The following is a 15,772-nucleotide window of genomic DNA, read 5'->3' as shown; positions in this document are numbered from 1 at the left end:
ACACACACACACGCCAGATTACAGCACATACTATTATTTATCTTCTGAAACAAACAGGAAAAGCTGCTGCTTTTCTCTCTGACACCTACATTTTCCTCTCTCCGACAGACTGGGCCACCAGTTCATAGATCTGAGCACCGCTGTCCCAGGTAAATATCACATAGAAGGCCTTTCGATCTGACAGAACAGGAAAAAACAGCAATCAGAAGCTTGAACGATACTGATCTTACGATGGAAGTGACCGTATTTGTCTGAGGAAGTAGTGCATGCGGCTGACCTGTGGCAACCTCGCGTAGGAAGACCGAGTCCAGCTTGATAATGGGGCTCAGCATCTGCTTGCCCTCCTGCATGGCGATGTTACTCTTGCTCTGGCATTTGAGGACCATCTTGTCATCCTGCCTCTGCAGGAGCACCAGCAGGTCCCCGAGCAACACACACTGCACCTCTGAGAGACGGGAGGGAAAAGGAGCAGGACAGTGAAGCGGAAAAGATGGCAGGAGACAGGAGGGGAAGTGAAGGTGAGCGAGAAAGGTTCTGTTTTCTCACGAGTTATTTTTTGTGCACATGGCTTCATTACTCTTTGAGATATTTTCATTAATGTTTTTATTACAATTCCACATGTGGTTTCTAAAGCTAAAGGCCTTCACTGTTTTCAGCTTTGTTATAAACAACAGTCTCTCTCTTCTCTTGTGTGTGTATGCCTACATCCAGGCAGGGAACGGCTGCATCGCCCAAACAGGAATAAATCAAGTCGAATTGAGGTTAGCTTATTGAACTGAGCTGGTTATAAAAAAGGAAGCCAAGGGGCAAATAAGATCTTGAAAAACAGTCTGCACAACAGCTGGGTTTCCCCTTATAGCAAACTTTAATCTACATATTTGAAAAGGGGAAATGAAAACAGATGTGATGCTAATTTTCTCAGTACTCCAAAATAAATCAGTTAAAGGGCAATCTAAGGGTATGGTATCACATAAATGCCACAAATGTGAGCTAGGCCTAATTGGCCTAAGAAAGTGTTTAATTTATTGAGAATCATTCAAAAATGGTTCAGCAAATGTTTAAACATCTGTGAAACCTTTGTCCTTGTTTCTGCAGCCGAATGAAGAGGGCACAGATAACCCCAGGCAGTTTGCATGCATGTACACACAAGAGTTTGTTTACCAATCGCCTTCTCCTTTGTGACTCTCCAGGTCAGAGGGCCTTCATAAAGCATCTTCTTCTGAGTCAGGTCAATATTCTAGAAAAGACAGAGGGAGAATAATGAGAACACTGCTTGCAACAAAAACATCAAAGAACTAAAATCTGTAAAGCGACAGTGTGTGCAGGCAAACTTTGCTGAAAGAAACCTTACCTTATATTCGGTGTAAAGCTCATTACTGGGTTTGAGCCCTGACGTGTCCAATCTACGCTGGTAGTCCTTCAGAGTCTGGGAACAGAGGGAAAGGTTAGGGGTCAGACAGAGGACAGACAGCACAGCTCTGAAGTAGAAGTAGTCTAACAAGCAGAGACCTTCAGAGGTCTCAAAATGAATTTACCAGACTCCAATTGGTGCTCAATCACGACATAACAGTGCGCTGAGTGATGGATTGTGTGTTTCTCACCAATAGGTTCTCCATCACTTTGACCTCCTCATTGACATGGTTGAGGATCTTTCTGCAGCACTCTGCGCTCTGCTGGATCCTCTCCTTCTCTGTCGGGTCCTCTGTGGAGAGACAGACAACACAGAGTTGAGGAAAACACAGCTTTCACAGCAGAGCCCAAACAAAAGCCATAAATCACAAGTGCACACAGAAATCTGGGACAGATGGCAATCGACTGTTTAAGTGTGCTTAAGCTGGCTGTGCAGATATTGTCCACATTTACCCTGTGTTATGATATAGACTGGCGCATATGGTTTGACACATTAGCATCATATTCTTCAGCATTTTCATCGAAAATCATTTAGTCATAATTTACACAAACACATAGATCATCATATGGCTGATTCAAAAAAATACAAGCCCAGGTATCAGCATGCAGAATCGACACAAACACAGACACGCAGTCATTAGTGGAGGTTCCTCTGTCTTGTGTAATGAACCCAGACGTATAGAAAATATAGGAACCAAGATGATATCAACCATCAAACGATATAACGTACTGTGCCTGATATCCCGGTAATATGTGTGGATGTATGAGATCACTGCAGGAAATGTTGAAAATTTATGAGCAGCTTTGAGCTAATATTGGATTTTTATATGATTTTTGCATCAGTGTAATGATGTGGCTTGATTGGTTGTGCTAATTCATTACCAATAGATCTTAACCAAATGTATATTTGACGATATACAGTATATTGATATTGTGCTATAAAATGAACACATTTTCACATTTTAATAATGAGTATAATTAAGTCACCTGTCATCAGTAAAACCATATAGTCTCATCAATATGATTACAAACACGCCAGATGCATATTGACTTCCACACAAGTAAGCCAGGCATGACACGCACACGCGCTCACTCACCTGTGTTCTTAGCAATATTCTCCAGCAGCAACGGGTATTTGGTCAATCTCTGCATCTCTATGGGAATGATGTCCTTGAGTTGCAGCCTGCGGCACTGGGGCTTACTCTCTGCCTCCTGGGATTAAAAACACACACACACGCGCACACACAGGCATGCACGCCAGACACACACATGCACAAAGTGAGAATGAGAGCTCATGTATGAGACCACTTATGTGACTTCTTGCATGTCCATGCATCTGTGAGTGCATCCATGTGTTAAATTTTTAAGGATTTATTTTTGAGTCACTTATCTGTGTGTGTGTGTGTGTGTGTGTGTGTGTGTGTATGGTACCTGTATGAAGGAGTTGAAGCGTGGCTCTTTCTTCTGCCTGCTCTTGATCTGGTCCAAGGCCCACGACTGGTGACTGCAGAACCGGGCTGTCAATTTCTGGAACCACTCCCCCTCTGTACCCTCAAACTGGGACACACACACACACAAATCAACACTGTGTTGTGCTAGCCAGAAAAAAAGAATGAGACAATAAAGAGATGGGCAGATGGAGAAAAGAGACAACTAATATGTTGGCGTAGCTGTTATAGCCAATATTTTACTTTCAGAGATAGATAGCTCTGAACATTTGTTAAACAAACAAAATCAGATTTTAGCACCATTACTGCCAAATTATGTTTAATTAGATTGTCAGCACATATCAGCTGGAGATTTCCTAAAGGCAGCACAAATACTGGGAGAAAAGACAAACAGGATGATATGAAGACAGAGATTAAGATGACTCACTCTGTTGAGCACCGTCGTGCTGATGAATTTGACTATGAAGTTGTTTTCAATACGCAGTTTCTTCAGGTTGTCGTAGAAGTTATCTGGATTCAGAGCCAGAGACAAAGAAATAAACAATTGACTTTTTTTTTTTTTACACAACAGTCACCAACCAACAGTCACAAAAGCACTGACGAAGGCTTGATTCTTGACTGAGCACCCCGTCATATCCTGTCCAAACAGACAAGTACAAGCAGCTTCAAACTTCTCATTTCAGAGCACTATCTTAGATTCTCTGCGTAATGGTTCGCTTGCTGTGTGGATGGAGTTCGTGTGCCTGACTCTCGGAGGATACAAACACATGAAATGCCTCCTCGCAGCAGCACTCACAGTGCATATCAATGATCTCATCCAGGTTGGGGAAGATGGCGGCCAGCTCAGTGGCGGTCAGAAGCTCCTCTCTCTCCAAAGGCTTGGAGAAGATCATCTGAAGGACGCTTAGCATCCGCACGTGGGCATGCTCGGTTGCAAACAGCTCTGAGCGTGGAGGGGGAGAAGACACAGACATGGAGAGGCATTAAAAAGGAATGCACAGAAGAAGTGTGAAAAAGAAGTAAAGGATCTGATCACATCAGAGAGCTGGGAGAAAATATCCCGGCTACAGTGGTTCTCAACCAGGTCAAAAACATGGCGGGAGGTCTGCTGGAAAAATACTGCAAGATTTTTTTATCACGCCCATTCAGAAAAAACATCAAGGTAGCAGAGATGCTTGTTGGAGACTCTGCGGGTCTAATGGAGCCAACCACTTTCACATTTTCTGGGACTGTCAGACTATAAGGCCTTACTGGGAAGAGATCCACAAACATATAAATAATGTTTTTGGTGTAAATATTCCATTTAAATGTGAAACGTTATATTTGGGCGATGTAATGTTTGAAACGTGGAACAACAAAGATGAAAAACTGCTGGCTATACTTTTGGCAGCAAGCAAGGAAATGGTTAAAAACAGAACCACCCACCATTGATGACTGGATTGACATTGTGCAGGAGATTTATGTCATGGAGAAGATTTCCTTTTCCCTCAAGGTTGAAAACGAGAACTTTTATAGGATCTGGACGAAATGGACTGAGTATGTAAAACCGATTAGATCCGATTTAATTTAACTGTACCGGTGTCCTGTCTAATCCTATCCTCTATTTTATGTGTTGATTTGATGGTCTAAGGTGGTTGCCTGGAAGGACAATATAGTTAAAATCATCTGGATTGTCTGTATCCATGCTTACTTATGTCTTTGAATGACTATGGCTGTATGTATGGTATGTGGTGGAACCTTTCCAAATAACGAGAGAATTTCAAAAAAAATAAAAGGAATGCACATGTGTTTCCTTCTCATCGCGTGCTGCTTCATCTCTCCTCCTCTCACCATTGATGACCTCCTGCCTCTCGGTCTCCTTCTTGCCGAGACTGGACAGGGCTTGAGAGGAGGCCAGCTCCCTCCAGTTGGGCGGGTCCTGCTCGAACTCCAGGAGGCGTGGCTCCATCTCCTCCAGCTGTGGAGAGGGGCTGGTGGGGGAGTGGCCGGGCCCTTCAGGAGCTAAAACTGGTCCGTCAAAACTGATATATGAAGAAAGTGGGAGAGTGATTCGATTAGACCGGTTACTACGGCGTGATGCAAGTATGACCCAGGTGGCTATCAAGTGTGTGACTCGCAGTCTGGTGGCACTAACGGAGGTTGCTGGCTGTGACACAACAGCAGCTGTGAACAGCTGCTTGTATTTCTAAATGTGCACCAGGGACGTCTCAACATTGGATAATGTAAGGCTGTTAAATAGCTACTCAGAGTGTCTAGCAGAGAAGCCATATATCAACATCCTGTTGTTATTCATGTAGCTTAGACACAGTATCAAGTAGAGCCTCACATTAATATTAAATATTGTTTCACAAAATGAGCCAGCTGACTATCTACGGAGAGCTTATGATGACAAATAACAGGTTATGTTTATGGATAAGGAGGTCCACTCTCCACTGGACCTCCATGATGACAGCAGCAGTCATTGTCAGGATTATTCAAGAAAAGATACACAGAAATGTCCTGAAATCTTTGAAGGAACTGGACCTCTGATGTCTCGCTCAAGATCTTCTGTTTCAGGACAATCCCCCCTGAGTCCTGACAAAGTACAACTGACCATGTTGTGGATTTATAGTTGACTAAGAGGAAGTCAACTAACCCTTAATAAAGGGCTGGATAATGCTCACCCAATCATCCACACTGACCTAACTCAATAATCAATTCCCTAAAGAGCTGAATGTCTGGCCTTTCACTGAAAATGAAAGTGCTGTGTAACTGCTACTCAATCCCTGTCGGTCACAGCTCAGGTCAGCTATTAGAGACAGATCCATCGATAACGAGTCAGTAAACCTGCCAGCCAGATTGATTCCTTTGGCTCATGTCAACAGGAGACAAGGGACCCTTTAACATAATTTGCTTGGACAAAGATTTATTTTAAAATCCTTTCAAAGTGATCCATCTAGCAGTCCTGAGAGAGACAGGCGGGTTATTAGTTTGTTAAACTTCTTTTTGATCATTTCAGGACTGCTGCACTCTGTCCCTGCTGTGCACCTGTCCAGTCAGAGGCATTAAGAGGGGGTTTGTCCATCTTACGGATGGAGGTGCTGGGGGGTGAACAGGGTAGGTGTTGTTGTCGTGGAAGACGGCGGCTGGAGGTCCACATCACTACGGGAGCGAGACTGTTTGGCCCGGGAAGAGCCGCGGCGCCGTGAGGAGTGCCGGTCCACGCGGGCACTCTCGCTACGCGCCACTTTCCTACTGGAGGGAGGGAAGGTGGGAGAGGATGGGGGAGGGAGGAGAAAAGACAGGGACAGGAACAGAAAGTAGAAGCAAATGCAAGAAAGGACAGACAGATAGGGGAAAAATGGAAACAGAGGCCGAAGGGAGGACAAGGAGAAAACAAGAGCAAAAGTATGGAAGGAAACAAAGATCGGATAAAGAGGAGATACCAAAAAGGCAGCGAAAATAACAAAAACATTTTGAAGGGAAGGACAGTAGAAGGGAAAGTATCAAAGTCGTGTGCAGTCGGTGTGCACAGTTTGTGTTAATTATGAGGGTACAGAGGTAGATAAATTATTGAAGGTGCAGCAGCAGAGGATATATACAAGAAAGGGAGTCGTTCAAAAAGGAAAAAGATCAACAAAAGATACAGAAAGAGAGAGAATTAGTGAGCGTGCCATGTGAATATGCATGACATACAGTATGACATGCATATACTGGCTGGACAATGAAACGTATATGTATGCTTCATATACTGTCCTGTGACATGGTAGCACAACACTTTTCATTTCCTTATCAGTTACTGGGAGCCAATCTACAACAGTATATTAAAAAAGTAGCCATGCATTGCTTTTAAGTTGGGCCTCTTTAATGCCAACAGTTCTCTAAATCCACACAACGTGCACTAAAAATAATTCAACTGATCCCAACAATCAAAGCTTCTAACTCCTTCACAAACAGGGACATGATACTTAGCCGTGTCGTGTTCTTGTGTCATGTATCAGGAGTGCAGGGCTCAGTGTGAGGTGTGTATGCATGGAGGTGTTTGTACATGTGTGTCGTGCGATCAGTATAAGGCCTGAAGCATGTCCGTGACTCTGTCAAGGCGCTGACACCCACCTTGTCTTCCGTCTGCAAAAACACGGGACACCACATCGTTACACGCCCGCCTTTATACAACTATTGTGAGCCACAGTAACAACCATAACATGCAAATGCAAACCCCTACATGATACACTAATCAGGTTTTAACCACTGTCAGAGTAGAGCATGCCAAAGCCCCTGGAACAACATGTAACCACACACACTGTTGAGATAAGCAGGACAGAGGATGGGCCCTGGCCACAACAGACAAAGACACCTTGAGAAGCACACGGGGCGAGCAACAAAAAACTAAAATGTGTAATTAAACGACAACCCCGATTCCAAAAAAGTTGGGACGTTGTGTAAAATATCAACAAAACAGAATGAGATCATTCGCTAATCGTTTTTCAAATATACTCAATCAATTTCACTGACTTTCTTGAATATCTTCTTATTCTGAATTTGATGCAGCAACATGTTTTAAACAAGTTGGGACAGGAGCAACTAAAGACTGGGAAAGATGTGGAATGCTCCAAAAACACCTGTTTGGAACATTCCACAGGTAAACAGGCTCATTGGTAACAGGTGGTAGTATCATGACTGGGTCTGAAAGGGGCATCCTGGAAAGGCTCAGTCGTTCACAAGCGAGGATGGAGCGAGGTTCACCACTCTGTGAACACATGACTGTATGAAGGACATTACTGCATGGGCTCAGGAAGAGCAAACACAGTTAATTTGCAAATGATTGCATTCTGTTTTTATTGAGTTTTCCACAGCGTCCCAACTTTTTTGGAATCAGGGTTGTACATAGCAGCACAGTGTGAGGACTAGCTACTTTGTCTAACCGTAGACTAAGTTGCTAATCTTCACCTGCTTTAAAGCGTTCGCCAAACTTTAGCCACAATATCACCATTTTTATGTGTTTGCTAAAATGTCTGACTTAAAGGCCAAACCTGCTTACTGGGTAGAAAGCTGCAGCACAGAAAGACTCATCTATAATCAGTGCCGTATGACCGTAACAATTACAAACGTCTCAGTCTGGAAGGAATCACCAGTGGGTTGACCTACATGTACCTGAATCCAACAAAAAAAAGGTCATAACTGCACAAACAATGCCTAAATGCAACAGAAACTGCAATGAAGCTCTGTTGTAAACATCAGAGATGCACAACAGCAGAGAAGACAAACGAGTGGAATGATATTAGGAAGAGAGCACACGTGCTGAGAAGAGAACGGAGAACGAGGGAGAGGGAAGGCAAAGGGCTGGAAGGGAAGACTGGGTCGGAGTTCACCTGGTGAGGGTCCGTCTTAAAACTGCAGGCTCTGTTAGCTAGCGAGCAACAGGCAGCATGACAGAAGCTTGCACACAGCAGGGACAGACTGCTGGGGGAGTTATACCACGCTCCCTCAGCCGGAGCAGTTCAGACACGTTTCACTCCCCGCTTTTCCCTGCTCATTGAGTCACTCTTTACACTGGACACCTGCCATACTGTCTAACCATAATCTGATTATAATCTCTCTAATCCTGTAATTTCTTATACTACTTTACTGAGTCACTACACTACACTACAGTTATAATCTCACTCCCTGGATGCTACTGCTTTCCTTACATCCTCCTTTCCTCACCTTTCTTTCTCCAGATTTTCCTCTGTGGGAGCGTCGCTGGGTGAGAGGGTCTCCCCCACAGTCACCCCTCCTCCCAGACTGACGGGGGACACATCACCCCCGTCAAACAGGGTCGGAGGCTCTAAGCGATTGCTTGAGAGGCCTGGAAGATTAGCAGAGGGGGAGAGAGAGCAAATGAGGGGTTATGTGCTGCAGTTCTTTCTGCTCATGTTTAAATGCATATCATGTTTACTGTAGGTTCGCTACTTTAGCTGAACGGCTAGTCAGCTGCATGTGCACCCGAATAATCCTACACTTTTATGATGTTTAACTGGAGGCAACTAATAAACATTTCAAAAAGCAATTATTACTTGATTATTCATATCCTGCTTTCACATTTTCAGTCTGCTTTCACTTTATTTATTTATTTCTACACACACACACACACACACACACATATTTATATATATAAAATTTATAGCATGGATCCTACTGACTCTGCTTCTCCTCAATCGCCAGTATGACGTTGGCATTTTTGTTTTTTGAGCAAAATGTCTCAATAACTACTGAACTGATTGCCACGGAACTTGGTTTGGAGACTCCTGACCTTTCATCTAGCGTCATATTATTGACCATATTTAGCAAATGCAAGCATGCTAACAAGCTAAACCCAAAAGAAGAACCCTGCTGAAGATCAACATGTTAGCATTGTCACTGTGAGAATGTTAGCACGCTGGCATTTGCATTCAGCTCAAAGCACCACTGTGCTGAAGCAGAGCCTCACAGAGCCGTTAGCACGGCTGTAGTCTTGTTTTACTCATCAATTCATCAAATGATTATAATTTGACACTGAAAAAGTCTTTAATTACTCTGGTGTCACACTCCAGAGTCTATACAACACATCCTAGTTAATGAGCAGGCTCACCATCGAGGTGTGAAGACTCGGGGCTGTTGGTGGTGCTGATGTTGTTGCCTGAGCCATCGCTGGTCTCTAACCCAGGCAGACTTGCGGGACTTCCACTGGGACCAGACTTCTTGCTGGGGAGGGATGGGGCTGCAGGGTCGGTCAGGGAGCCTCTGCCGGGTGCTAGACCTTTTCGCTCCGGATTGATTTTCTCCTTTTCCGCTGAAGAGGGGGAAGAGTGCGACAAGTTTAACAGAGCTGAACTATGGGCAAAGCTGGCGCAGAAAAACATGCACTTCAACCAGCGACAAGGGACAGAGACTTTGTGAGACAGACAAACAGACGGGATGAGTATGGTGCAATCAGGGCCTCTGTAGTAAAAGAGAGGATTAGTTTGGTGCAAGAAAACATCTACAACCCTGCAGACTGGCTACATGCGCATTGTGGGGTCTGGTGATTACAAAATATACAGGAACACTAGAGTAACACAACCACCCTGAAACACAGAACCAACTATACGATCAGTTTGATTTGGGACATGCAGACATGCTCATGGGTTGATTAGTAAGGATGTGACCATTCTACAGAGAACAGGGTGGGGGTGGGAACTCTGGACGACTAGTACCTTCAGCCTCCGTTTTAGGTTTGGCCTCAGCTGTAACAGGAAAGAAGCGCAGGACAACATGTTCTCATATCCAGACCATTCATGGGCATCAAGATACTACATAGACTCCTTTTACATGTCACCATAATACACAATTATATTTTTACACTATGTCAATTTAGAGATTGTAAATTGATTGATTATAAATTGTTCAAATATCACTCAGAAAAGGTCAGCAATGAAACAGTAGCTATAAAAGAGCATAATAAGGGCTCAAGAGCAGACACGTACTGTTGCCTGCAATCCAGCTGGGGATGCCCGGAAACACCCCTCTGGGCTTGCCCTTTGTGGATTCATCCTTCTTATTCTGGAAAGATTGCACAGGTAGAGAGCAAGAAATTAAAGAGATGTCAAATCTAAGGGCTGCAAAAACACACAGAAAACCTTAAGAACTTTATTGAGGGCAGTGCAGTAGATTCACTGCTCTGTGCGCTCACTGATTTACAGGACGGGGATGTTATTTATTGCCTGTCTGTTATTTATTGTGACGTGTGCTGCTGACCTCTTGGCCAGGTCCCCCTTGTAAAAGAGATCTCAATCTCAATGGGTCTTTTAGCTGGTTAAATAAAGGTTAAATAAAAAAATAAAAATAAAAGTTATCCTTCTACATGGGTAAAGGAAGCTTACCTTTACTAGTTGTCTCCTGAAGAAGCCCCCCCTGGACTTCTTACTGTCAACAGCTCTGGTTTTAACCCCAAGGTGCTTCATGTAGAAGGCCACCGCTGTGAAGATGGATTGGCTACAGGAGAAGTTAAGACAAGGTATTAATTAATAACGTTCTGTTTTGCAGGATTTTTTATTCAAATGAATTACGCTTCAAATTTGTGGTGGAGCTTGAATAAAATTATTTTTTTTCTTATACTGTAGATGTGGGCATTTGTCATATATATATATATATATATATATATATATATATATATATATATATATATATATATATATATATATATATATATATATATATATATATATATATATATATATATATATATATATATATATATATATGAGGCTGCAATAGGCTGCAATAAAGTATAAATGGTGTGTCTGCATAGTCTCTAGAGTTCATCACTGATGTGCAAATGAGCAAAGAGCATCAGGATGAAAATGAGGATATGCAGATGCAAAAAGCTGGGAAGAGGGAGGTGGAGAGTTAATGTCCAGAAAGGGAGGAGGAGGAGGAGTTGAAAAGAGGAAGGAGGAGAGAGAAAATATGACACAAAAACACAAAGGAGGAGCTGAGAGAAATAAGAGTAGACTAAGGGAGGAGCCTCTGGGGATGTGCACATGGCAAAAGTGCAAGTGTCTCACATCACCAGTCAGCACAGTTTTACAGAGCGTGTCGTCTGAATACACTGACTGCAACATCAAGAACTTTAACGGCAAAGAGACAGAACTGTTGAGAGCAGAGCATAAAAAACTAACTGTGCATGACAGAGTTTGATAATTTACTATATGTGCAACACATGAACAAAGACGTAGACAGTTTACGAATGCAACAGACACAGTGACAATTTTTGAAACAAAGTACAAAGATATAAATGTGTATATACATATGTAGAAAGGACTTTTTCTACAGAAAAGTCAACTAGTAAACATGGTTAAATGAGTATTTGGTGCACTTGAGCTGGTATGCAAAGATTTTGTGGTTTGACCACACCCTGGCTTGAAAAAAGCATGCATGTCACATCAGCTCCATGAGCACGAACGCTTGCTCAAACAGAACTCCCATGCAAATATTTCAACTCACCATTTTTCCTCGTCCGAGACAATTGTAGGTCTGCAAGAAAAGAGACAGGCGTCAGTGATGTTGCTGTCGGAAAGAGACAAAAGCGAAGCAGACCGACTCATCTCGCAGCATCAGGCTCACCTCTTCCTCTTAAGTAGCATTCTTCCTTTCTCTTTCTCGACTGATTATTAACTGTGTTTTGGGCCGGTGGAATCTGAAGCGACTAAGCTTTTCCTGATCCAACTCAAAGCTGACTGTTGTGTTATTGTGTTCAGAGCAGAAGCTATTGAACATATTCTAAAATTTGCACAAAAAAGTACAAAAAAACAAAAACAAAAAAAAGAGATCAAAAAAGTAAAAGATGCATCAAAAGCTGCACCTCTGCACGCTATGACAACTTTAAAATCAGCTTTCGCTCTTGAAGATCTGAAAATAAGCCAAACTATTGTCTTCGGACTGTTTAAAAGTTTATCTGCTCTGGTTTGTCTCTCTAGTAAGCTGTCTGCAAAGTCAGAAATGCTCCAGCACAGCGGAAACGTCTATTTAACCCTGTTTGTGTCTGATGCAACATGCAGGCAAGACTGGAAATTGGATACTCATGTTTTGCTATGAACATAAAGGGTGGGAGGGGTTTCCCCGGGATTCCCCTGCATAATCCAATCAAACGGTCCGGTTGCCTCATTCTAATCGGCCGAGAGACCAATGAGAAACAGCCGGGGCGAGGTCACTGTGTTGTGGTCGAACGGAGGGAGCGCTGGACGGGGGTGAATGGGTGCAAGAGCGTAGGAGAACGTGAGAGGGGAATAGAGTGCTGATTGTCAGTGGGAATGAATAGAGAGAAACTGAATGAATAGCTTGTGCACTGGAGACAGAGATCCAACTGTGTGATAGTAAGTCAAAAGAAGAATCATCATCTCTTTGATACAGACTGCTTTGCAGGCTGCTTGCATCTCCTCCACTGACAGCACAGTCATATGCACAGGATGAGTTCTTTTTTTCCTCTCTCTTCTGACAAGATGAAGTTAGGCAGTCTTCTGCCCTCTCCCTGGCCTCCTCTCTCTGTCTGTCTGACTCACTTCTTGTAGAGGATAACACATTGTTGTTGGCCACGGGGTCAAGGATAGATTAACTTTCCCCCAGATCTCTTGCTTTCTTTCCTTAACCGAGTCCAGGGCAGGAGCTATCCAGCATCGATAACCCTCTGGCCCTTTCTCCCCCCGCCCGCCCGACCACCATCATCCCTCCTCTGGTTGGCAAAATGCCAGAGGAGAGCCTTCCTGCCAGCGTGGCACTGCTGACTCCATCTTTTCCTCTCTGCCTCTTCATTTCCTTCTTGCTCTATTGTGCTCTCTTCCAATCACTGTTCCCTCTCCAGATCTCTGGTCCGGTGGATCTTGGTTTTCTCCAATCTCCTTCTGCATTTGTCTCTGTGTGCTTTGGACTAGATTGGTTATGTGCACGGCTAATGCTGAATAGACCCACTATGGAGCTCTATCGAGAGTGCAGTGCCGGCTTTAGAGGGACCAGATCCAAAACAGCTGCTTTTCCAGCTCATCTGACAGACCAATTATCTTCTCAGCTTAAAGCGTAGAGCAGCAGGTAATAGAGAGGAGACTGAAGTATTTTCCCCGCTGTCCAATTACCATGTGAAAGTTTTCTTTTAATGATATCTTCATGATTCTGTGTGTTTGTTTTTTTTTCTGTGTTTTTTTCATCATCTAATCTGATGATTTCCACAGTTTCTCAGATGTGCAGGAAATGCAAACAGGAAAGCACAAAAGGGACTTTAAGTTCATAGTTTAGTTCCTCTGGCAAATCATACTTAAACCACTTCATCATTGCAAGTGGGAGCAGAACAAAGAACCTTATTTGCTACAGCCATCCAACACTGGCACAGATGCCTTGATTTAAACTGCTGAGTGTATTTTCAGGTTTCCACAAACTTAATCTAAAGCTTCAAATTCACATTAACAACATATGCATCCAAAACACAGTTGACCTCTCGCCTTTTGTGTTTATGTAGGCTTGAAAACTTTGACTTTGAATCAAAGAACCAGATATTTTCTGTTTTTTCTTGGTTTTATTTTTGTACCAATGATTCAGCTGGGTGAGTTTAATGTCGATCCAAGCCTTTTAACTGCTCAAACTGCCAGTCGCCAAACAATGTCTATGCCATGGCTATGACACCATAAAGTCAGATTTGGCCCATTTCTAGCAACAAATAAATAAGTAAAATGCTCTCTAAAAATGTACAATCCCAAATTATTTTCTCTCTGATTATTTAGTGGCTCGGTGCCTGCTGCTCGAGGAAAAAGTGGACCTTTCTGTGTGGAGTTTGCATGTTGCACGTTTGTTTGCATGTTCTCCCCGTGTTCACCCGGGGTTTCCTCCTTAATAACCCCCACTGCAAGAAGATCACCATCTGACCAATGGAGACGAAAAGGATGGGTCCCCGGGCGCCGCTGTCGGCTGGCAACCCACCGCTCCTGGTCTGCCGCGGAGGAACAGCGGACCAAGATGGGTCAAATGTGGAGAATTAATTTCACAAGAAGCATGGTGTGTGCATGTAGTGTGTGCATGTAGTGTGTGATGAATAAAGTACAGTTTCTTCTTATTATTACTAATTATTTTTCATCATCGGAGCACAGCGGGCAGGATGGCGTGCAGGAACTAAGTCAATTAAGGGAACTTGGGATCCTAGCACCATTTTGCATCTTAACAACACAACACAATACAATACACAATACAATCTTTTGGCCTGTGGCCCACCGTTAGCTCCCAGCACCTCTGGTCTATGCAGAAAATGAATTTGACTTATACCTCAGGAACCGTGTGCACCCAAGATAACTCCTTGCTGTTCTGTGGTAGGGAGACAATGACTCTGGCAGGATCTACACTCTTCCTGGTGGCAACATTTGAACATTTTTGGTGTTACAATAAGCAGTGGAAACGCTCACTGTGTCTCAGACATCTTGTCCAGCAGGTTCTCAGCGACAGACTTCTCCTTCATCTCCAGGGGGATGCGGTCGGTGGGATAGTGGCTCTCCACGTCAATGAGCTCAGCCTCGTTGGGGGTCATGCCCATCATCCTCTTTTGCCTGTGCAAGGCAAAGCAGAGGGAGGCGGGAGTTTGGCATTGAGAACGAAGGATTGACAGAGTGTGCTGATGAACGTGTTCCCGATTCTGTGAGCAGACTCATGATGTAGACGAAATGGACTGCTTGGTGAATTAGCGTGCCTAAAATATGACTATTCATAACAGTTCCAAGAGAGCGGTCGCTGAACACAAACCTTTGTAACTCATGAAACAAGGGAATTCTACATCATTTGAGCATCATTTGCACACAGTGAACAGGTTCGGTGAGATGAAATTTAACTGTCCAACACACAAAATTAAGGTAAACAATGCCTTTTAAAGTTTAGATTATAGGGAAATGAAGGCTACGTGTCAAATATGAACATTAAAACACTTTGTTTTCAGATTGACTAGCATGAAGCCAAATGCCTTCAAGGTAGGAAATCAATCTGAAAACTATTGCAAAACGCTGAGCTGCAACATTGACTGGTCACAGGCTGTAGTTCAGGTCAATGCAAACAAACAACTGAGTCACTGGTCATTTAAACTGTGTCGAGAAACACACATTATTGGTTCATTGCTCTGGTTTTCTGATTTCCTCTCGAATACAATTCAAAACAAAAAGTGTGATTCGTGACACTAATTAAAAATGAGCTTTTAGCGTGCTTGCTAACTGATTTGACTGAACATCTTTCTCAGACCTCAGAAACACACACTGAGACAAAAAATGTGGATATACAAAATAAATGCTTCCTCACCTGAAATCTTCCAACTGTTTGGCCACTTCAGCAGCCTGCATGCTCTGAACCTCCTGAGCATAACGCCTTTGGGTGTCCTCGGAGAGCAGATCTGGACGGGTCCGGTCTTTGGGAAGGGG

At 43.4% G+C, this 15,772-nt stretch overlaps 1 protein-coding gene across 4 annotated transcripts in view; it reads right to left on the bottom strand.

The window, feature by feature from the left end:
- arhgef1 (Rho guanine nucleotide exchange factor (GEF) 1) overlaps positions 1-15,772 on the bottom strand; it is a 38,555-nt gene that overhangs the window by 3,367 nt on the left and 19,416 nt on the right. For 2 of the 4 annotated variants that reach the window (XM_070967281.1, XM_070967280.1), the window contains exons 6-23: positions 15,654-15,759; positions 14,777-14,917; positions 11,841-11,870; positions 10,718-10,829; positions 10,322-10,397; positions 10,052-10,081; positions 9,448-9,648; positions 8,544-8,685; positions 4,689-4,879; positions 3,655-3,801; positions 3,286-3,368; positions 2,842-2,967; positions 2,508-2,622; positions 1,602-1,702; positions 1,352-1,426; positions 1,162-1,237; positions 278-445; positions 90-177 (exon numbers count right to left, since the gene is read on the bottom strand). In XM_070967281.1, coding sequence (XP_070823382.1) covers positions 90-177; positions 278-445; positions 1,162-1,237; positions 1,352-1,426; positions 1,602-1,702; positions 2,508-2,622; positions 2,842-2,967; positions 3,286-3,368; positions 3,655-3,801; positions 4,689-4,879; positions 8,544-8,685; positions 9,448-9,648; positions 10,052-10,081; positions 10,322-10,397; positions 10,718-10,829; positions 11,841-11,870; positions 14,777-14,917; positions 15,654-15,759 — 2,008 coding nt within the window. Of the gene's footprint in view, positions 1-89; positions 178-277; positions 446-1,161; positions 1,238-1,351; positions 1,427-1,601; positions 1,703-2,507; positions 2,623-2,841; positions 2,968-3,285; positions 3,369-3,654; positions 3,802-4,688; positions 4,880-8,543; positions 8,686-9,447; positions 9,649-10,051; positions 10,082-10,321; positions 10,398-10,717; positions 10,830-11,840; positions 11,871-11,960; positions 12,232-14,776; positions 14,918-15,653; positions 15,760-15,772 lie in introns of those variants that run through there. The other 2 variants (XM_070967282.1, XM_070967283.1) reach the window with 2 other exon arrangements.

This window comes from Chaetodon trifascialis, chromosome 7 (genome assembly GCF_039877785.1).
Source record: "Chaetodon trifascialis isolate fChaTrf1 chromosome 7, fChaTrf1.hap1, whole genome shotgun sequence".
NCBI lineage: Eukaryota > Metazoa > Chordata > Actinopteri > Chaetodontiformes > Chaetodontidae > Chaetodon > Chaetodon trifascialis.
Note: the sequence above shows the minus strand (reverse complement) of the source record. Positions and strands in the feature narration are given on the sequence as shown.